Here is a 23973-nt window from a genome sequence, read left to right on the forward strand (position 1 = left end):
GTATGTGGAAAAAGAAGCTGGTAACCAACAGCTATTAAAACATAAACCTTCATATTAATAACCAAATCACAGAATCATAGAATATCCTGAGCTGGAAGCGACCAACAAGATTGTGAAGTCCAACTCCTGGCCATGCACACAACCACTCCAATATAACAGCAATATGATGATCTCTTTTCAAGAAATACTTCTGCAATAAAGTGTTCGGACCACCTGCATTCAAGAGATTGACAGATTAAAAATGGGCAAATAACCTATTCATTAAAAGGATAAATTTGATTTTCATAATCGGAATTTACTGAACATGAAAAGATGACTTGCTCTTCAGTGGTCAGTTGTATAACAGATTCAGTTCTAGCTGCCATGTGTCAGTACTTCCTCACCTATGGAGAGGTCATTCCACATGGGGAACACCACAGCTGTATTTCCAATTATCTGTAACTTCAGAGCAAACTTCTTCCACTACTCTATACAATAAACTAGAACTACTCAAAGCAGAGAAAAAGAACACGGGCAACAAATCCACAGTAACTTCATTTTCATGCTATGATTTCCAGCACAAGCCATGTACAAACACACTTCAAAAACCTAAACCATCTGATTTTAGAAAATCCTATAGGGCCATGGCTGTAGTCAGGGCACAGTCACTTTGGCCAGCTTCAAAGATACCTACTAGCCATTCTCCAAGTACAATAAATGACAAAAAAAAAAAAAAAAACATTTCAGCAGTGAACAAGAATCAAAGTCTAGAGAACAGGGCAACAAACAACTGCTCCCCGGCAGACATCTGCAACAACTGATACGCAATTAAATCTGGCTGGCTGATATGCCATTAAATTCAGTGATTAACTTGCACCAGTTGCATTATTTCAATTAAGAATGCCCAGGGAACTGCTGGAGTCGCCATCCCTGGAGGTTTTTAAAAAACATATTGATTGAGGACATGGTTTTGTGGTGCTGGTTGATGGCTGGACTTGGTGACCTTAAAGGTCTTTTCCAACCTTAACAATTCTGCAATTCTATAACTTAATGTTTGCGCAGCCATGTTTGGCACAAGGTGAATGTTGTAAGCAAAATAATAATGCTGTCTAAGTCATGAGACAGAAAGAGTCCTCAGTTACAATAACAGAAGTTTCAATGCATTCAGAGTGCAGTGCATTACACTAGGGAAACTCGCCAATCAGCATCTGTATGGAGCTGTTTCCAAAGGCTCGAGTCATTTATATTTGCTTAGAGAGCTCACTAAATTAAAGACTGACACAGAAATGGAATCCTTGAAAGAAAGCACTTCAAATAAAGAGACAGCTTTGAAGGCAAAGCTAATTCCAATTTCTGTTCGCAATTCACAATTAACCAGACGGCAGCTATGGCTGTGCAACCCAACAGGAATTAACAGCACAGAGCTTGTTTCTGTATTTATTGCATCATTCCTTTACTATCATCCTTGTCTGACCATACAGGATCTGCAGTATTCAATCTGAAATGCTCCATGATCACTAGAGCACAGAGTTTGTTACCCTCAGTAGATGGCTCTTTTTAAAAAACTCCCTTTTCTCCTCACTTCCAGGACACACATGAACCTGAAGGTAAGAGTTTTAAAAGGTTATATTTTTATCGGAACACCAGTATATGTTATATATATCAATTGACCAATGTAATAAAACATTCAGCTAGGTGATGAAAACCCACGCTGCACCTACAAGCGTAAGAATTACATTGGACAAATCTGACAGCAGGCACCTGTCCTAACCACATTAATCATTTCACAAAACTGCGACTGGAATGTAGTCAAGACCCTTCCCAATTTTACTCCTCATATTGAGTCACAATTAGTCAGCAATTACATAGCAAGCACTTGATTGTTACTAAATAAATCCATTTAAATTCCCAAATTCATTGTTCAGTCCCCACTGGCAGATCTACGGCAACAGCAAAGAAAAGGAAACAGACATCTTGCTGTTCAAATAAATCATGGGATGAAATAGAGATTAGCTTGTCTTTACCTGCCAGTTTAAATTCTTACTAAGAGACTTAACGAGGTTTTCCCAGAGGCACTGTCAGAGCAATCAGGTGAAGCCAAGGCTGTGCTGTGTATGCAGCACATCCTCACCCACCCAGTACAGGGCACCTGGAAGATTTATGGTACCAGAAGCGTCTGACTGGAGAGGGCCAACTGCATCATTTGTTACTCTAAAAAATAACAGTGCAAGTCCAGCATGCAGGTTAAGAATAGTCTTTGCACAGCAAAATTCCAAATATGCTTTGCTTCTTAACATAATTTGCCACAGCACTGAGGTCCAGCTAAGTTTGCAGGCAAATTTTTCTGCGTTTGAACCAGATGCACATTGTTACCTTAAAAAGCAGATTTTATTTTTATCTGTGCTTATTCATTAAATAAGAAAAGCCTAGCACTTTGCATTTAGAATTTGAGAAAAGCCTTGCATTCAGCATTTAAAACTTAGACTGCCAAGAAACAACAAATGCTGAATCTTTTCAGATCACTGCAGTCTGAAGTGAGCACCAAATTCTGGTGTCCCAATTTCAAAATCTTTAGATAACACCAGGTTCTGTCAAAGAACTGGATGTTTTTTTGAAAACACTGTTTCTGTCTTTGCTGTTTCCTTAATATCCAACATCTTTGCCGCCCCACACCAGGAAGAGCAGCAGACCTCTTAAGAACATAGTTCAAATAGAAAAAAAAAAAATCTATTTGCCAAAAGGCAATAAATAAGGATTTCAAACAAATTTCCTGCCACCCAAAGGTAATTCAATAAAGCATAAAGTGACTCCAGTCCTTTTTCTTTTTGCTGCATTTCACCCACTGTAAGAAACAGCTCAGAGAAAGAACTTCCTCATGTAAAAGCTTTTTTACTATTCCTACAGCAGGGCACTTCACATTAGAGATCGGGTTTTGATGCCTGAATGGAAGAATACCCTATTTTTAGTAGGCTTTTCACTGAGAGAACAATTGGTAGTTCTGAATACTTTCCAACTTCCCTGTGGACACTACCCGCACTTGTGTACAAATACAGACTGATGAAAAGGTTAATGAATACCCCGAAGATCCCATCCTCCACTGCCCCCGACCGGCTGCCAATGTCTGATAAAAATAACTCCATTTTAAGCAGTATCCAACACCACATTTTAAATAGGGGCTCATCTACACAATAGTTTTCATGCTCCCTCATTTCAGGTTCCCTCCCTCTGAAAAGGCCAGAGAAAGTAAATAACCTCCTGCTTCGTACCAGACACACCTGTCTTGCCTGTATTTTGTTACGGAATTTGTGGTAAGATCTGACTGTGTCAAAATCTATTAAAGCTATGCAAATCACAGCATAGTAACAGAGTTTTCCAGTCTCCATAGAGTTCCAAGTCTCAGTATTTCAGATAAGGAATTGCTGGAGTAACACAAATGCTTCCAATGCTTCTTTATGAGGCAAGTGCCAGCTCCAGTGTCAGACAGCTAACAGCTGGAAATGAAGAGCTGTGCAAATAACTTAAGTTTAAAAAAATGTGCTAAGAACATTGTTTCAACAATAAAAATACCTCTGATTTAGAAAAAGTTGTAGCTTCAGGTTCAAACCACAACTTGAGTTTAAATGAACTCAGGGCAGACTCTGAACCCACCAGATCTGACCAGCACCCACCAACAGGGAGACACCAAAAGCCAACCAGAGCTGTGGCCACAGGGCATCTCACCTGCTGTCTGGGCTGCTCTGGGAGGAAAGTTCAAGGTTATTTCCAACTCAAGACACCCAAACCTGCATGTCAGCTTACAGGTGATGTTATTTCTTCACTCCTGTTGGCACTACGCAGGGGACCTGGGGCACAAAACAAGTTGTCACCATGTTCTCAAGCACCTCCTGTGAGCTATTTACTATGGTAGAAAGATAACATGAAAAATTCAAATTAATAAGGCCATTCAGCCACCCAAACTAAGTCATAGTGAAGCGTTCCCAGTGTGGTACCTTATGGCTGAGCCAACATATGTAACTTTTCTCCTAAGTTCCTCAATTCCATATTGATAAGTGACAGGAGATTTGAGAGATTTATGCTATAAACCTAAACTTCATTTTGAATCTGGACACTTTAAAGAGGCTAAAAGACATCCTTGGCTGTGGACAACCCACATATTCTGAAACATTTTGCAGAACAGAAAAACATATCACACAGTACAGTGTAAATAACACTCACTTCACTGCATTTATTTGCTGTTCTGATGAACATTAAGAGGCCCACTCTAATGAATTCCTTTAGATGCTAGCAGCTTCTCCTAATGAGCATTAATTAAAGTTTTCCAGCATCTCTACCTTCACTACAGAAAAGTAATTACTCACTGCTGCTGTACAGAGAGGGAAATAAAATCCAAAGGATTAGTTTTTTTTAGAGTGAGTAACTAGGGCAGAGAGGAAAGCCTGCAAGTTGTGTAGTCTGTAATTCCACAACATGACCAATACTTCAGGCCCTGGATTGAGTAAAATTTTTGTTGCTGCCTGTAAATAAACCACTAAATAGAGTTTAATAATAGTACCCAGGTGTGTCAAGGACATAACTACTTGCCTTTTTCAAATGTGTAAGAGGACACAGCTCAAGCTATTACCTCAGCTGTTCTGCATGGTTTAACCCCCAGCTGCACACACCCATCCACAGTTCATACCTTATCTAGCAGGGAATACATTTTAAAAATGCATTAGTTGTATATATGGCATATTATTGCCATGTGAAACAAAAAGTATGTGCATAAGTGGCATCTGAATATGTCAGATCTTAAGTCATAGAATCATCATAGCATAGTCTGGGTTAGAACAATTTTTTTTTTAAAATATTGTCCTTTTTTTTTTTTTTAACAGGGACCAACACTCGCTATGAAAGAAAACCACAGCAATTTTGTTGTCAAACTTATGTCATGAGTATTTTTTTAATATGACAAATACAATTCATTGAAGTTCACATTCCAAACGTCATCTTCCAAGGAAGCACTGACAACTGGAAGGAAAGCCAAGGCAGTACATCTTTTAATACATTCCTTAGCGCTGGAACACCACATTTGTTTACTTACTGGTATTTTCCCTTGATGGCACCCACAGCACCAAGCAATTTTCACAAACAAGTCCTCCCTGCACCAAAGCATTTCCAATCTAATCTCACTGAAAAGAAGATTAGTGAAATTACTGAGAGATAATAGTTGCAGCAACAGAGGTAAAAATACTTCCCTGGTACTTTTGGTCAGCTGATTTTTGAGGAATTCTTTGGAGCAATAAAGGATGAAACAAGCCATTAAACATAATTCCCAGGGCTCTGACTCTCTTTTACATAACAGGATTCCGAAATTCCTCCACTGCCCCCCTGCCAAGTACATGCATTAGGAGGAAATAATTTCTACAAACCTAAAACTTTAAGGCTTAGTTATTTCCTGATAGTTCTGTGGTTTTAGAGGAAATAAACTGGATGTTAATCCTCTTGCATTTAATGAATAGTACCAGCACACTTTGCTGCTTTTTGCTGCAACAAGGTCATGGTAAACCTGGTGTACAACCAAAGCAAAGTTGCATCTCCAAGCAATGAAATCTCAAAGAGGGAGATGGCTTAAGTGGTTTGGGTGTTATTGTTGTCTATTTGGGAAAAAAATTGTGTCAAAATAATTTTTAAATGCATAGAATTAAAATCACAGAAACATTTCATAGATTTTTCATAGAAATAACTTAGAGGAGGGAAGTACTTAATCAGCATATCAACTTACACAAAATTCAAATTATTTATCAATGGGTTTATGCTTTGTTTATTAATAATGTCAGCAAAAGAAGTAAGTTACATACATGCACCTCTACACTCATCTGCAGGACAAAGCTAGTGGGCAAAACCAGCTGCACAAACACCAGAAACGTGCCAGACACAGCACATGGCCCTCACTCTTGCTTCAGTTACACTTTTGCTGTGATCTTCCAAAGACTCCTGTAGGGAAAAGGAAATCTTATATGAAAACAGGCACTTCTGCTTTGTGCTTCAATTAGTTTTTAAGGGAGTGATTTAAGAGAGTGATTTTCCTGCCCAGACTCACTAAGCTGAATATCCCTCCTCTGATACATGTTGTGCGTCCAGAACCGACAGCGCACACCCAAAACACCATGCATGCTTTTTCCTAAAGTTTGACTAAACTATAGCAACTACTGAAGGAACACAATACTTTTCCAGGGATTAATAAACGGGACAGCAAACCACCCAGTCATCTAAAGATCACAGAAGAGAATCCTGGAAGTGTTTGGGTCAGAAGGGACCTTAAAGCTCATCTTGCTCCAGCCCCTGCCATGGGCAGGGACACCTTCCACTAGACCACGCTCTGATACATACTTCCTTTTCTTATCTTCAAGCTAACTCTGTGAAAAACACCACACAAAGAAAAGCACAAAGTTGCCTACCTCCTGCTTTGTCCAATTCGTTATAACTTTTACTAACAGTCTTAACCACCACAGGAATTTCATTCTCAATGACTTACAAGACTATGTTCTTTATAGATAAAACCAAATCAGGTAATTTTTTCTCAGAATACCAAGAATTAAAACTCATTTAATTATTTGGATTCACCCAGTTGCCTGATTTCATGAGCTAAGACAGACATATTTACAAATAATCTAACACCTACTCAAATACCTTAAACCCCATATTTTAAATTTCTTTCTGGGAATATTTTTGGTCATTTGCCAGAAGCCGCAGCACTGTCAGACACCCGGCAACAGTGGGTTCCAGCTTGAAGCCATTGAAGACGGAGATGCCCCAACTGATTCTCACGGTGTTAACTGAATTATTTAGGAGGAGCAGACAGATTTCAAGCAGGCTTAAGTTTGCCACACAAAACCTGGTGACACTGGAAAATTCAGATAAAGAAGTTCAAAGTTACTGCTCCAGGGAAAAAACCACTTTCCAGCCTAACAGTACTTCCACAAACAACTTAATTTAATAAACTACATCACTGTATCCAACAGTAATTAGGAAGATGCCTCAGAGAGAATTTTTTCTTTCATCTCTTCTTTCAGCAACATGAAAGAGATATTTTTAATATGTTTCTTCTACCTAAACACAACACTGGTGTTTATGCCACTGTGCCCTACTCCTACCTTGGCTGGAGGACTGCTGAGAGGGCAGTGATGGTTCCAGCTTCTCCCACCAGTGCCAGAGACAGTCCTGAATAGTCCCAGCCTTACCAAACCAACCCAGTTTTGTACTACTACAACTGTGGTTGTAGTCAGATTTTGTTAGGCTCTCATCAGGGCAAACTAGTATGGATTTCATCTTCACTAGCTCCAAATGCACTCGATGAAAGAAGAGAAATACTAACAGACAATCACGTGACCACATTAACCTTGTTAATTGCCTCTACCACCTTTTCTAAAGAATACTTCATTACCATTTTGATGGAAAATGCATTTCCAGATTCCAAAACCCAGAATACTGCTGATATTCATATAGCACCCTCAATCCATATTCATCAGCCACCAGCTGCCAGGCTGATTGTATTTATTACCAAAGGTAATAATGAAACAGCACTGAAGTAGAACGCAGTAAGAACCACCATTCAAGTGCACCATGATCTGACAGAACTACAATTCAAGCTTTACTTTTTGCTTTTACAAGTAACTGAAGGGACATGACAATTCAGAACTTAAATTATTTCACTCTTTAACTGTATCTCAGGAAAATAATTTACAATGGATCAAGTTATACGAAGTACACTATTCAGCAAGTGAAGAGCGATACAGGATGGATAGTAAACACACTAGAGATTTTCAATTTGAAGAAGTTGCATTCAACTGAGAACAATCACCAATTCATAAAAAATTACAGGCTTGAGACTCATACATATTGAAAAATAGCTTTAAGCAAGCTTTTTTAAATGTAGCCATGAGAACACACTTTAAAAGCTTCCTGTCAGAGTTACAACTAACAACCTGGCTGTGCTTTGCAAACAGAAACACATTTCCACACAAAATCGTTACTTTAACAGGTTGCATAAGCACAGTGATATAAGTCTGAATAAAAGGCTTGTGTTTCATATTGAAAGCTGCACCTGGGCTAATGGCAGAACTCTGCTGTGTGTAACTACTTGCATCTGCACCTTAAACAACTGGGGACAGCTTTACAAAGGTTTTACAACCCCCTTGTCACCATTAACGCCTTTAGTGTCTCCTTGACAAACACCCTTCCTAAGATACCACCCTTACCAGCTAAGGCACTTGCTCCTGCTTTTAATGCTGATCAGATTGGAAGCCACGTTATCCAGCTTCTGCTGAAATAGCATCTGGGAGAAGATCCCATTTCCATCATGACCCACGGAGGGCCCAAAAAAAGACCAATTTAACACAAATTCAAACACCAATTAACAACAGAGATGACAAATTACTAGTAATTCTGATTTTTGTGATGACGTAGCAGATCAACACAAGTCTGGAATCTTCCTATTGCATTTTTCCTCTCACCTTCTGTTCAGCAGAACTACATAAGTGATTTACTCACAAATACAAAGAGCTCCTATTTTTCTGAATTCAAATCTAGTATTCTCAAGAATACAGTTGCTTCAAAGAAGAAAATTGTTCCCATTCAGGAAACAAGAAGCAATTTAACTAACAGCCCATGAACACAACAAGATATTTCTTAAAAGGATGCATTGTGAATTAAAAACAAGAACCAGAAGAATGAATTTAAAGATCTTCAAACAGAGCAATAATGAAAACTAGAATAAATTTTTCACCTGTAAATTTGAATGTACAATCCTTGTCACATTTTAAGATTCTTTTATGTTTTGCAGCTGAAAAATAACTTGAAGCAGATGCTTCAATAATAAAAGAGCCCAATGCATAACAAGTTATATGAGCATCACTTGCTTACTTTAGGAAGTTTCCAAAAAGACTGTTTAGTTTCAAAGTGTCTTTGCTTTATCAAAGTAAAATGAAACTTCCTTTAAAAAATTAAGGATATTGGATCTTCTGAGATAAAAATGGCCATTTTCTACAACTGACTCACATTTCATTAAATCTAGACAAGAACTGAAGAGTCATACCTAGACAAAAGTCATTGAGATTAAATCTGCTGTTGAAATCATGACTTCTAATAAAGGTTCATCTTTAGTTCATTCTTGACTTCATTCACAGATAAAAAAAATTCTCCTGCCATTGCAGAGTAGGAGCAAAATTACTCTTTAGTGATTTTAAGCAAGATCTCTGCTGGTATGGACATCTAAGGTTGGTGGGGGCTCAGTAAAAACTCAACATAAACATATATGAAAGAATTTCAATTGAAACTGTCTACCCGCACAAGAAAAGTTCTTTCCAGGATTATCTGGAATACAAGTACTCGATTGTACAGTCCTGGTGAAAATCTGATTCCCCTAAAACAGGGGATCCAAAGAGGTGGGTTTAGAGAACACAGACAGCACCACCTGCCCCACCACCAGTTCCAGATAAATGCACTATCCTACAGGGTCTCTCCTGAGAGACATCAAGGATGGAAACAGAGAAGAAAACCGTTCTCCTGATAGGAACAACAAAGTACAAATTAGTTGCAAAAGCCACATGAGGCCTCCTTATCATCTGAAATGACCACACCAAGAAAGAGCAGAATCATTAGAGGGCATCGCTGGTGCGATCGTTACCACAGCACTCAGTGGAGTAAAGTTTAAACAACGAAGTATGTGAAAGGGAAAGGCACTAAGGTCTTGGTCAAGAGTACATTTATATAAAGAGGAATATTAGAAGCATGATTATAAGGTACGTGAACATCCTAATACCCAGTGGTAATAGTGCTTAATAGTCCTCTGCATTCATACATTTAAGGTGCAAGCTTTTTGTACAAGGCAACTCCCAAACTGATATAGGACAGTTTTAGAGAGACAACATCCTCCAGCAGAAAGCATTTCCCCTTCCGTTTTCTTTTTCAAGACAGCATCATCTGATGAAACTGGGATATCTCCATTCGTTACAGCAAACCTGTATGCTCTGGGCTTTTTGTAGCATGACTAAATGACTCAAGCTTTTCTCTGCAGTCCAGAACAGGTCAATTCCCCATTAACTCTCAAGCAGGGAGGGCTGTTTCCCACAGCAGCACTCTGTAGCCTCTACCCAACACTCACCAAGGGCTGTGGGACCTAAGCTGGATGCACAGCTCCTTGGGCTTCCTGAGTAACACATTCCTCTCTTCCATCATAGAGCTCCACCACTGCCAGCTTCCACAGAAACACAGAATCAGGGTAATGCCTGTCCTCTGAGAGACAAAATTATCCTAGTGTATGTACTCTGGTCTCTGTTTCAACATAGCACCTTTAGAATTCATCCAATTTTGTGAAAATTGCCAGGGAGTGCAGCTCGCCTTCCTCTCTGCCTTAATTGCTGCACAAGCAAATGTTTACCCCCACATGGAGGCTTTGTGCCTACCTCAAGCACAAGAGGAAATGTAAATGAACCTCAGATACCTGGCTTCAAATATTGTGTCTCAAGTGCTGAATCCTGCTCCAAGTCATTGGATTTGTCACCATTTTCATTCATTCTGCAACAGAGAAAGAACCCCCCACCATGCACAAACCAAGTCATAACATTCCCATTAACTCCTGCTGGTAACAGAGGCATTAGGGATTCATCACAGTCATGTGAAAAAATGGATCCAACGATAAGCAGTCTTCTTGTAAGCTTCCATTACATTTTGATCAGGAAAGCTCTTTGGGAAGGTAAGGCCACAGACTTAAAAAAATCAGTTTGGTATGAGTACATCCACCTGTCAATCCTCTCATCCTCTGCACTAATGTTCTGTAATTCAAATAAAGCAATAGATCTGAAGCACTTAGAGGTGTCACATCACAAAACTGCAGACAATGGTTGAGTGCACATAGAGTAGCAACACATCTGCTTTGGACTGGGGTGTACTGAACCTATGGAAAACTGCAAAACTGCATGAAGGACTGGAAAAAGATCACATCAGTTCTGTCAGTATGAGCTGGGATGTCCTCCACGTGTTCCACTGGGGAAAAAAAAAATCAAAGCACAAACTGACACTCACCAGAGGCCAGGCAATCCTGACTGGAGACACAAAATAAATGCACCAGCTGGAGGAAGAGCTCCAACCACAACTGAAGAGAAAACTACAGGAAACAAAACTATAGGAAATCATGGTTTAAGAGCTTCAGGAGTGCTGAAAAAAAAGTTAACCCGAAGAAGACTTTTCATCCTTTTACATCTTGCTGCATTTTTGATTAAAGATCAGTTTTGACACAATGGAGCCAAGGTGCATTCGCTCCAAAACCAAGGAACCAAACTATGTGCTCTGGAAACATTTTTCAAGCGGAAGAGCCCTAAGACTGCCCATTTCCTCCCACATCCTCCTCATAGTGGCCATGAAAGGATAGTAATTGACACAGAGTAGCTGTATTCATCAAAGCTCCTTAATCTGGAAGGAGAACACATTCCTTCCTACATAGTATCTGGCAACTCAGCCTGCAGAAAGAGGAACTTGTAGATACCAGTAGTTTTTCTTACTTTAAATCTCCAGTCTAGTTTTGGTGTATTTTAGTTACCATGTTGCTGTGAAGAAAGTAGGCACCCAGGGTTGTCTTGATGAGTATTTTAGCAATCCCATTTGCACATACAAACATCCTTCTGCCTAATTCTGAATCATCACAGAATCACAATCCTAAAATGGTTTTAGGTTTTAAGGGACCTTACTGACCATCCAGCTTCAATCCTCCCACCACAGGCAGCGATACCACACCTAGATCAGGTTGCTCAGGGCCCTTGAATATGCATGCAAACATAAATTTTATGCAATCACAGAATCACAGACTGGTTTGGGTTGGAAGGGACCTTTAAGACCATCAAAGTTTTACGCCGCAACCACATTTCTCCAATCTCTGTCCAACCTGACCTTGAACACTTCCAGGGATGGGAGAGCCTGGACAACTTGTTTCAATGCCTCATCAGCTTCACAATAAAGAATTTTTTCCTGATATCTAATCCAAACCTACTCTCTTCTGATTTGAATCCATTCCCTTTTGTTTTATCGCAACTTGTGCTTCCAAAAATATCCATCTTTCTTGTAGGCTCCTTTCAGGTCCTGGAAGGAAAGTAGATACCTATAGAGGATGAACTTAGCACTCAAATACCATGGATATGACTACAACATTCTATTTCACGAATGGAAATACAAGACCCTGCAGCACCACTGGCCAGTTACAAGGCTAATACCCTAATCCAAGTAATGCCAGACAGGGAAGGTCCTTAAGCACACATCAGCCATTGTTTGAATGCATGTAAGCAGGCAATTAGCTGAAAACCAGCACTACCCAAGCACGGCTAAAATACAAATGGACTCATTAGGATGAGGCTGGCCCCTGGCAGCTTGCGTGCACATCCATACTGATACCCCACTGCACAAGCTGCCCTAGCTCTCTGTATGGCTGCTTTGCTTATCTAATCAAGATGATAATGATAAACTACACATAAACAGAGGTATGGTTATCATCTCAAAGTTCCTCTAGAATTTAAGTTTTACTTAGACAGCTTAGATCCCAGCATCAGTCCCAAGCGCCACTGGCAGAGTACTCAACACTGGCCTTCCACAGACTATGCTGTGTCAATCCCTATCCATAATGGACCTGTGGGTTTTCTGGCTAGTCTGCACACACCTGAGACCATCCTCACATGGGACATGATACTCAGCCCTGGCACACTGGCCTTGTTCTCCCTCCTCAGCAATCAAGTTGGACATTAAGAAGAACCTCTTCACAGAACAGGTGATCGGGCATTGGATTGGCTGCCCAAGGAGGTGGTGAAGGTGGTGTTTAAGAAAATACTGAAGTGGCACTTAGTGCCATGGCATTGGTTGACAAGATGCTGTTAGGTCATAGGTTGGACCTGATGATCTCAATGGTCTTTTCCAACCTAGTTGATTGTGTAATTATGTAATAAAGACAGAACAAAAACGGGAAGGACAAATTTCTTAACCAACAAAATGGTCCATCATTTGTGATGTGCAGTTAACAGATGGCATTCAAATTAACATTCATATCCTTCAAGTGTCTTATCAAACAAGCCTAAACAGCATTTTGAAATTTCCATTTAAAATTTTCTATGAGTTTGCAAGAAGTATCACAGATTTTACTGCCATCAACTAAAGCTGTTACTGCCTTTAATGAGGGAGTGACTATATCATGACTTGAACTAAAGCAGTCCAGATCCTGCTGCCCAAGGTCACCTGCACAGACTTCGCCAGGAAGATGGAGCACCAAACTCACGCTTTAAATTGCACAGGCAGACTGTGAGCATCAAGACCTTAAAAACACCTTACAATTCAGATTCAAGGAGACAAATCCCTCACTGTCAACCCCTGACACTGGATCCCCTCAGACTTCTGTCCCAATAGCACCCAAGCCTGAAGAGCCATGGGGCACACAAAGGTACCTCGAAATGCAGTAACGCAGTTACATGTCCTTGAGAATTCCGACATTATGTGCCTACCAGGGACCACCAGCTCCTGGCCCTCACTCCCTTCACCTCAACCATCCACATGGTCCTACGCGCCTTCCCAGATGCTTTCCAAAACTTGACAGGTTTGGATGGCTCTGGATCAAAAGGGAAGCCAAATTCAAAGTCATTGGTCTTCGTAGAGAATGCCTTGTCAACAACTTTCCTAATTACATATACCCTGACTGGAAAACCGCCACTGAACAGCTGTGGCAGCCTTGCAAAAAACAACCAAAAACCAGTATGTTTTAAAATATCGTATTCAAGGACACTAAATCTAACAGAGAAAAGGACTACAAATATCATCTGATGTGGTACATATGTTCCAGTATAGGAAAAATTGCTGGATCTGAAGATTCAGTTTTATCTGTTCCAAAAGTTACATAAAATCAGCACAAAAATGCTACTTCTCTTTGTGCAACTCACCAGCACTGGGTTTACAAGCTCTAGATGACTATGCTAAACAGCACAGGTCCTTACAAGACTCCAGCAGCAGTTTTCTTCTGTTGAAAAAACCATTCCTCTGTTTTAACCAGTTACTAAGCCACAGGAGAATTCTGCTCTTGTATTTTGGCAGCTACACTGCCACACCATGCTCACTCAGCAAGATCTTCATCCAAGTCAGTGATACCTTACTGAAAGCCTACTTGAAAATCCACCTCACCAAAATACTCAGATTTGATTAAACCAGCCAGTGAAAGCAGCCCACTCTCCTCATTAAGTGGTATTGGTTCACATCCCCAGTATTCTCCTTCTCTTCTAAAACTCAAATTTTAATCAACTTGCTGGAATCACCAACCAGCCTCTGTTGATCTGGATCCTTTTCTCATCAGTACTCTATATTCCCCACTCCTATTCCTTCCGCACCACCCAGAATTTAAGGAACAGGTAACACACTACTATTTATATACTATTAATACTTGATACCTGGAAGTCCTCATGAACATCATCTGGCTCTCACCATTTTCTACTGTTAATTTCAGCAATTTCTTCTAAATCTTTTTCTGGCAGTTTTGACAGTTTGACATCCCTGCTATAGAAATTTCCAGCACAAGAAAATTCCTATTTCCCTCCATAGGAAATACAAGAAATCCCTTTGATCTATAGTTTCATCTTCCACAAGCTTTCTCTTTTAAGAAGAGATTATTTTCTATCTTGAACAATTTGTCCCTCTTTTTAAAATCCTCTTAGTTCACATCTAACTTGCAGCTGTTTGTTCTTTTCCATTTTCTCCCTTCAGAAAGGATTTCCAATTTTGTAAATTAAGACCTTTTTCAAAACCTACCAGGCTTCTATAGGTGTTTTTAAGATGTGTGCCTGTTTCATTTTTTTGATTGTTGTTTTAATTTAGCAAGTCATATTAATGAGGACCAAGAGCACAGTCTCTACATAGAAGACAACTTTCCATTAGCGGTCAAACAGGGAAAACCTGACTTAAAATATGTACTACATGAAGTCAAATAGCCCCCAGCAATTACCAAAGAAGAAGACAAGTGTTCAGCAAAGAAGCTCTATGAGAAATATTACAGACCCTAATCATAGGGGGTCTATAATAGAAATACTGATACCCACTGGGATTCAAAGAAAAATATTTTTTTCCCAAGACACCTTCATATAAGGCAGCAGGCTCACATCTAGGTTGCCTGACCAAGAAAGCAGTAGGTACCTCTGGAGCCCATGAATTAACTCATGCAGCTGCAGGTGCCACTATTCAGCATTAATTTGACATTTAACAGGCACGTTGATAAATATGATTTTACCACAAGCATTAGTTAATTGAAGTGTACTCAAACATAACACAAATCTGTGGAAAAAATAACAGCCGGAATTTGTTCTCAGGGCTTTTATCTCTGCCAAATGGGAAACCAACAGGATGAAGCGATGGCAGTCCAGTGCTCCATCCCGGCCATTCCCCAGCCACCCTCGACCTCTGCAAGCAGCGGATTATATAAACACCACGGAAAGCACTTCCTGCACCTCTGAGAGGAGGACGCAGGCACCGGACCCTCCGGGGGCCATTGAGTCACCCGGAGGCCCGAGAGGGTCACACCCGCACAAACACCGCAGCGCGGCGGCGCCAAGCCGGGCATTCCGGGCGGGGAGAAGACCCTCGGGAGAAGCCACCGGGACGGGACGGGGGAGCGGGCACCGTCCTGGGGCCGCCCCGGGACTCCGGGACCGCTTCTCGCCTTACATCACCCCCCTCGGCAGTGCCGCCTTCCCGAACCCGCGGAAACTTTTCCAGCGGGGCACCCGCGCCCCGGATTCCGCCCGGTTGCCTCCGGGCGCCGCTTCCCGCCGCGGCCCTCCCGCCACCCCGCAGGGCGCCGGCGCGGCCAGGCCTACGCGCGGCCGGCTAGGCGGCGGCGGGAGGGCCTCGGTCCAGCTCGGCGGCGGAGGGCGCTCACCTGGGCGCACGGTCTTGAGGCGCACGGGCTCCCTGAAGTGCCGCACCACGGCCAGCGTGTCGCGGTGCGTGAGGCCGCTCACCGGAGTACCGTTCACCTCCAGCAGCACGTCCCCCGGCGCCGGCGCCTTGCCCGAGAGCAGCGCGGGGCCCGGCGCGCCCTCGCTGCCCGCGGGCAGCCGGCCCGCCAGGTACGGGAACTCGCCGCGCTCGGCGCCGCCGCGCAGCAGATCGGGGTCGGGGCCCGCTGGGCCGCCCCAGGACACCACGCACTCCTGCACCTTGCTCAGCCAGTGCCGCTTCTTCCGCAGGGTCTTGGACATGCCGCAACACGGGGCGACGCAACCCACCCCGCGCTGCCGCCGCTCCCGCCCCAGCCGCGGCTGCCGCCCGACTGCGCCCCGCCGCGCCGCCCCAGCTCCGCCTCGCCGGCCCCACCCCTCCAGTCTCCGCCCTTCCCGTCTCCACCGCGCCCTGCCGGCCTCACTGGCCGCGCCCTTCCCGGCCTGCCGCGCCCGGCGCGCGCTCCTGGCGCGGGGCTGCCTGTCACAGACCGTGCGGTACTGGGCCGGGCCCGGCCTGCCCGGGGCGGGGCATGTCGGGGGCTCAGACTCGGCCCCGGCGGGACCCTCTAGGAGCTGCGGCGCGTTCCGGATGTGGTCCCCTGCTCCGGAAAGAGCCCTTCAGGCAATCCCCGCCTAGGCCGTGATATCCCCTCAGCCAGGAGTTCTCCAGCCAGCGCCCGTTGCAGCAGGGTCCCCTCTCAGCGAGGGCTTGCGTTGTGTAGTATCTCTTCTCAGCCAGGAGCTCCTCAGTCAGTGCCCATCCCAGGCAGGGTTTCCTGTCAGCAAGCATCTCTGTCAGGATCTCTCCTCAGTCAGGAGCCCCCCTCAGCCAGGGCCTTTCTCAGCTAAGAGCCCCCAAGTCAGCTCCCACCTAAGGAAGAGTTTACCTTCAGCCAGGGTCATCCCTTAGCCAGGAGACCCCCTTGGCAGCTGGGTTCGAGATAGGTGTGACAGCTGAGGTGGGGTGTGCATGATCCGCTCTCATGTTTGCCCTTAGTGCCTGCACAACCACACAGGCAGAGACACCACTCCTGTGTATTCCCAGCATTCCCATGGCTACTGCCAGTGGAACCAGTTGGTTTAAAGTTGCTTGAGCACCTCAGGCCAAAGCAGAGCTCAGAACAGTGGGTACAATTTCAATATAAACAAATGCAGATACTTTTTCAACTGGAAAACACAAACCCAGTGGGTTTTCTCTTCACATGAGCGTGTTTATTTAGCTGCGATTCACAAATATATTTAGCTTTATATATGTCACTCACATATAAAGAAGTTCTTCTTCATATTCAGGTGGAACTTCCTGTACATCAGTTTCTGTCCATTGCCTCTTGTCCTACTGTTGGGTACCACCAAACAGAACCTGGTCCATCTTCTTGGCAGCCCTCCTTTAAACGCTTATAGACATGGATGAGCTCCCCTCTTTGTCGCCCCTTCTTGAGGATGAACAGGCCCAGCTCCCTCAGCCTTTCCTCATAAGAGATGCTCCAGTCTCTTGATCAACTTTGTAGCTCTAAATTTAATGACTGGGAATGTTCTGTGCTGGGATAAAACCCTGGCTAATGGGTGTCACAGGCCAACTCTCATCTGCATGTGGAACTGACTGGAAAAGTACGCTATTCATCCATTTATTAGGAATGGCCGAAGCTATTGGTTTGGTGATGTTTTATAATTTTTACTATCCATTCAGCCATTTCTCTCCACTTGGGTGTGTTTCTGATCATCACCCACTAAAATCCTTTGTTTGACCTTCCCCTTGCTGTCAGCCTCCTTCACCAGCAGTGAGTTAGCATCTGTAAGCAGTTCATCTCTGTCAGTGGTTTTACATCTTTAATAGGATATGAAATATCTGCAGCAGCCTTGTCAAGTTTTATAACCCTGTTCACAGGGATTTGGGATAGCTGGCATGGTCCAAAAGCCTGTCCCATTCTGTCTCATAAAAGTAATCCCCAGCACCTCTCTGGTTCCAGCTCCTTCTCAGCAGTCACTTTCTCTCTCTTCCCTGAATATCAGCTGCTTGAGCAGCCTGCGGAAACAAGGAGGACCAGTCAAAGCTCACAGAGCAGCACTCCCAGCCCTCTGTATCTGTGCACAAACTTCTCTGGAGAATGCCAAAGGAAACTCAATTTTCTTGAGAGTTGATGCCCACTCCTGTCAGTCATCACCTCCCAGCCTGAGTCCTGTGCATGAGGTCTGAGCCTGTCTTTCACAGACACCTTGAAATATCTAAGCGGACTGGAACCAGTGACAGAGGATTGAGGGTGTTATCCTGCCCTCTCCAGTTCCACTAGCCCTACTGACAGAGGACAGGGGGCCTGAGCTGCAACAACACACTAACAATTCTCTTGACTTCTAGAAAAGAGGATGAAGGAAGAGCAGTGGAGTGTTAGGAAGTGAAAAACAAATCTTCTTCCCCACTCCTACAGTTGCAGGGAGTACTAAGGTTACCTGTGTGTGCATCAGTCCTCTCATGGGATCATTCCCTAGTGTTTGAGGTGTGATTTCAGACTGACACAGCCAACCTTTCTTTGACTGCTATTGACATCACTGAATTCATCACTTTTTTAGTCTTCCAACTGCTTGTACCTTCCAGAAAGCCTCATTTGAGCAGATCAGCCTTGCCCAGCATAAGGATGATTGCCTACGTTATTCTGAGCAATAGCTCATGCAGATCTGGTTATGTTACTTGAATAAATCTATATGATTAATACATTTCTTGTCTTTCAATGATTAGTATTTAAGCAGCAGCATGCAAGGGTTTACAAAGAGTTATTTAGAAAAGAATGTCCCCATTCTTCTTTTTGCATGTTAATAATGTAGCTAAAGTCTCAGTAGATCTGTCATAAAAAATATTGTCAAAGGAACCAAGATAAGTGTGGAATTATTTGCTGTTTAGAAAATCCAGATGCGTCACAGAAAGCAATAATAACACAAAATAACTTTGATAAAAGTTTTATAGAGAGAATTTTTTACAGCCCCAGCTGATATTACAGCTCATATTGAATAAGCTGCTTACAAAGGCTTTAAGTTAATTTACATTTTAGTACAGGAAGTAGAATAACGCACTCTGACAGAAAAAAAGTTCACCTCAAGGCAGAGGTCACCCAGCTCTGGCTACAATAAAGACAGAACTTTGGAAAAAATATGCGCCTGGGGTCCAGATCCCTTGGGTTGGGGCTGTACATGGCAACTCACCCAGAGCTCCCCATGCTTGAGATGTAAAAGTCTCCTTATTTTCTGTGACTTCCACAACACTCTTGCTGAGAGGTGCCGTGGCTGAGCATCCACTGAGAAATAAATTGTCTTCCCATTGCACTGTATCCAGTTCTGGATCAGGTTCCTCCCTTTCAGCATGGCTTTCAGCACATTGCAGAGGCAGTCTCAGAACCAGAGCTTATGTACAATGTCACCATTCCTCTGAGAACACTGGTGACACACCTTTCTCTATGTTATTTCTTTGTTACTTTTTCGTCCTGCATCAGCCAGACAAAAATCCTCCTACTGCATTATGACATCCATAATTCTGGAGCTCCTATCCTATTATAATTTAGTTATTAAATTATTGCTCTAAATACAGGGAGAGTTTTTCTAGGTTCTTTTTTCTCCTGGCAGTGTTTGTACAGCAACACATGTCATTGTAGCCAAAACCAGATTAATATTGCTGGGTTTTGTTAATAAGTTATTTGCAAAGTACTGTTTGGAAGTAAATGGGATCTAATAGAAGCCTCACAGGTTTCCCATTATACTCCACTGTTATCATTTAGAGGCAGCTTCTTTTGTAGTCATTAATGAATAATGACAATATGATAATCTTCAAAGCTCACCATTCCAGCACCAACCTTTCCTCTGACTTATAACGAAGATGTTAAAGTTATTTCCCTCTCATAAAGCAGGGACTTTTCTTTCTTTGCTGATGCATCTGTTTTACTGATATCACTTCTCAACTCCCACTGCTGGGCTCAATCTCACTGAAGGATGAGGGGAGGGAGTACACAGTACTTCGTCTTTCAATGTCAGCCCTCAAAACCAGTTTTACAAAAAAAAAGAGAAAAAGAGCATGTCCTGTTGTTAGATGTCTCCTGCTTGTGGGTTTTGGATGCTATTTGTTATTGACATAAGGGTCAGGAATCATACAATCATGAAATCATTTAGGTCAGAAAAAACTTTTATGACCATCGAATCCAACCATTAACCCAGGACTGCTAAGGCCACCACTAATCCTTGTCCTCAAGTGCCACATCTACATATCTTTTCAATCTCTTCAAGGATGGTTACTCCACCACTGCCCTGAGCAACCTCTTCCAATGATGGACAACCCTTTTGATGAAGAAATTTTCCCTAGTATCTCGTGTAAATCTCCCCTGGTGCAACTTGAAGCCATTTCCTCTCATCTTGCTGCTTTACTTGGAAGAGGAGAGAATCATTTACGTTGGAAAAGACTTTTGAGATCCTTGAGTCCAATGTCAGGATCTTTCACTGATCTTCAGAGTATGGTGTGATGCTTTTCATTTTTAGGTGAATGAAATAAGATCCCTTAGGCAAAGCTGTGCTCCCTGCATGTTAGACATGCTGAAATGCTTCCATACATCAGCCTTTTGATATGTCTGACACCCAGACTCACACTGGGCCTGCCTAAGTGTCATCCTCAAGAATGGCCTTGTCCCTTTAAACATTCATGTGCTCTTGCTTCTGCTCATGTATTTTTATTACTAACAGGTTCCCAAGCTGATAATACAGCAGTGAATACATTATTCAGCCTGGATTGCTGACTTTACTGCTGGCTGTCTCCATTACAGCAACATCCTCCAACACTTATGGGTAGGGATCTCAAGATTCATCTGAGTATCCTGGCAGAACATGGCTGATGCTGCAGGGCTTAATGGGGAAAAGCAATGGGATGGGACCAGAGCCAGGGATCTCTGTCCAGACTCCACTCACAACACCAGAGCACACAAGCTCAGCTCCTCCAGTCTCCTGTGAGCCCCAGGAGGTGCAGGGGAGGCAGGAGACACTTCTTGGGGCTGAAGTGCCACTTATGCTTCTTCTATTACATTACAGAGCTGCTACAAATGTGCCACATTCCTTTCCCTCTTCTCCCACATGAACCATGAACTGACCAACTACCTCTGAATTGCACAGGGGGGCTGTGAACTTTAATTAATTTGTGGGTTTCAGTTCTTCGTGCTCTCAAAATTCAGTGTGTTTAATTCCTTCATTACTTCCCAGTTAATAGCATTATTTATTTGAGTTAGGGTAGTTCCCACCAAGACTGTGTGATGGTGGGTTCCCAATTCCACATGATATGCTGGGCAGGCACAGACTCCCTGTCCTCCCTAACACTAACTAAAACAGGAAACAATTAGGTTAACTATTAGGAAGTAGTTCTTCCCTGGGAGGGTGCTGAGGCCCTGATAAAAAGTGTGGCTGGTAAAAGGTGGCCCTGGTAAAAGGTGGCCCAGAAAAGCTGTGGCTCCCCCATCCCTGGAAGTGTCCAAGGCCCGGTCGTACATGGCTTGGAGCAACCTGGGATAGTGGTAGAGTTTCCTACCCATGGCAGAGGGTTTGGAATGATCTTTTAGGTCCCTTCCAACTCAAACCATGATCACCCACCAGTGGGCCTGGGGAGGCCCTCCCCAAGTGGGTTTGTGTCCATACATAGCTGTAGGTTGGGGAAAAGATGCAGGAATGTGGCCATACCTGAATGCACTGTCATCCATGAGGAAGAGGAATCCATGTTCAGTGAGTGGGGTGATACAAGAGGAAGGTGAATTGCAAGCAGCCTTCATGTCCAGCTGCTTACAGAGACCAAGAAAGACAAAAATTAAACAGGCCATTAAGCAGCACTTCAGTGGATTAACATTTGCCTGTCTCGCTTACGCTGCAGGATTTCAAAATTCCTTTGAAGTTTGCATATTAGAAAATCACTTTCCAAGCCACATAACTTTGAGGAACTAATCCTTTAGGATTTAATGAGGTTAACTAACATGCACAGTTTTGTAGGGAGCTATTGTTTGTATTTTGGTAGCAAACATGAAAAACATTGACAATAAGTAATATTCTGTAAAGAGCCATAATGGAAGCATGGCATCATTTTGGTAACTTTTGTAGAAGCTTCAATTTTCTTCATAGAGCACAGGCTGGGCTTCTGATCTTGTCCAATTATAATAATTAACAGTTAACAAAACTGTTTGCTTTTAACTCTCACTGAAATCAACAGGATTACAGTTTTCTGTTCTCCAGGTTAATTTATGTTCTGTAGTTTCTTCTCTGACTCTTCAGGAACCCTATCCATGGACTGGCAGAACATCAGCAGTGTTTTCCAACAGCTGGGCTGGTGGCAGGGGCTGCCCAGCACTGGTCTGGCACTGGAGCCACATCCCACTGTTTGCCCAGCAGAGCCCAACTCTGTCCCTGGCAAGGTCTGGTACTGAGCCCTTCCCCATCTAAGATCTTGGAATAATTATAGAATAGAATCATAGAATCATTAAATTTGGAAAAGACCTCCAAGATAATCAAGTCTAGCCTTCTCCATTTGGGAGGTTGTTGTAGACTACTTGTGCCTCAGGTGCCTCTAGACTGAACAATCAACTTAATTTGGTATTTACAGAACACCAAAGTTGCGTGTAACAAGCTGACACATAAATTCATTAGGATGCAATTACAGCAATCAGAATGTAGGCTACTCAACTATTTTAGCAAGAACGCATAATTAACTGCAGGTTCATGTTGAATGCTGCCTGGTGCCATGAAGCCGGTTCCAAGGATTGTCTTGCATGGGTAAACACAGCAGCAGGGCTTTTCCCAGAGCACAGCCTCTGGCTGAGATGCAGACTGATGGAAAACAGCAGTGGCTGGATTGGTGGGAGACAAGCCCGAGCAAGACAAGAGGAGCAGAGCGTCTTGTCCATCACCTAGCAGACCAGCTGACAGAGCTGGAGCCTCTACAGATGTGAGCTCAATGCATCAAAACTCATTGGGTATTATCACTGCAGCGCCACTGCTGCCTCATGATTAAACAACATGAATATTAATGAGCTCTTATAGCTTCTTTGGAAAAATCTGCCTGCTATGGCTTATAGATCATAAGCAGTGGTGCTGGGAGAAAATAAAACTAGGTCAAATGTTTGCCTGTTGCTTATTTAAAGCTCTCTCCTTCAGTTCATGGGAGCTGGGACACTATTCTGGAGAAGTTGTTTCCTCAGCATCTCTTCCACTTCTGAATTATTTCATGGGAAGCTTTGTCCTAGTAATGAGTGGAAAATTCAGTGTGCAATTAATATTTGTCACCCTCGAGCCTTCACAATCCTTGTCAAAATATACATTACACCAGTAAAAATTCCATACAGAGCAGCAGGCAGAGAGGTGGCTATCCAGGGGCTTGCATGGAGAGAAGGAAGAGAAAAAAGACAAGAAATCTCTCAGGATTTACAGCATGCATAAAACAGGAGAGCATCATGTGCCTGACTGGCACAGCAGGACCTGGGAGCTGTGGCACAGAATCCTGTGTGGTGAGGGGCAACCTGGCCTGGGAAAGGAGTCCCCGTCCATGGCCGAGGTGGGGGAATGAGCTTTCACGGTCCTTCCAATCCAAACCATTTCATGATTCTATGAAGTTAATTTTGATAATTGCTGTCCCTCATTCCCAGGGCAGTGCCATGGGGTGCATGAGTTCCATGTCCCTGGTCCCATTCCATTGTTTTAGGAGGAAGCTTCTGCAAAAAACCTGATCTTCCCACAACTCATTTCTAACTGGAATTTAACAGACCCCCGTCTGCCAAATAATAAATAAGAACCTTTACATGCAACACTCTGTTAGTTAAGCAGAGCTATAAACAAAGCCTTAACAGCAGCTGATTTAGGGAATAAGGTCGGGAAGGCAATGCTGCCATAGCTGCAGCACATGGGTGGGATGAACCAGCCCCGTATAGTCAGGTCCCCAAAAACCAAACCTACTGCCAGACTTAAAGCCACCATCAAGATCTTTACCCTGTGGCAGTGAAGGGAA

The 23973-nt window shown here is 43.0% G+C and overlaps 1 protein-coding gene across 1 annotated transcript in view; it reads right to left on the reverse strand.

Annotated features, from left to right (window-relative positions):
• The window catches only part of MAGI3 (membrane associated guanylate kinase, WW and PDZ domain containing 3), a 53825-nt gene extending 37559 nt beyond the window's left edge, over positions 1-16266 (reverse strand). The window contains exon 1 of the mRNA XM_054293924.1: positions 15908-16266. Within this exon, the coding sequence (XP_054149899.1) occupies positions 15908-16229 (322 nt within the window). The 5' untranslated portion in view covers positions 16230-16266. The remainder of the gene's footprint in view (positions 1-15907) is intronic.
• Positions 16267-23973: the final 7707 nt, after the last annotated feature.

Source organism: Melozone crissalis, unplaced genomic scaffold (genome assembly GCF_028551555.1).
Source record: "Melozone crissalis strain CALT ecotype California unplaced genomic scaffold, PUWL_Pcris_2 ptg000198l_1, whole genome shotgun sequence".
Lineage (NCBI taxonomy): Eukaryota > Metazoa > Chordata > Aves > Passeriformes > Passerellidae > Melozone > Melozone crissalis.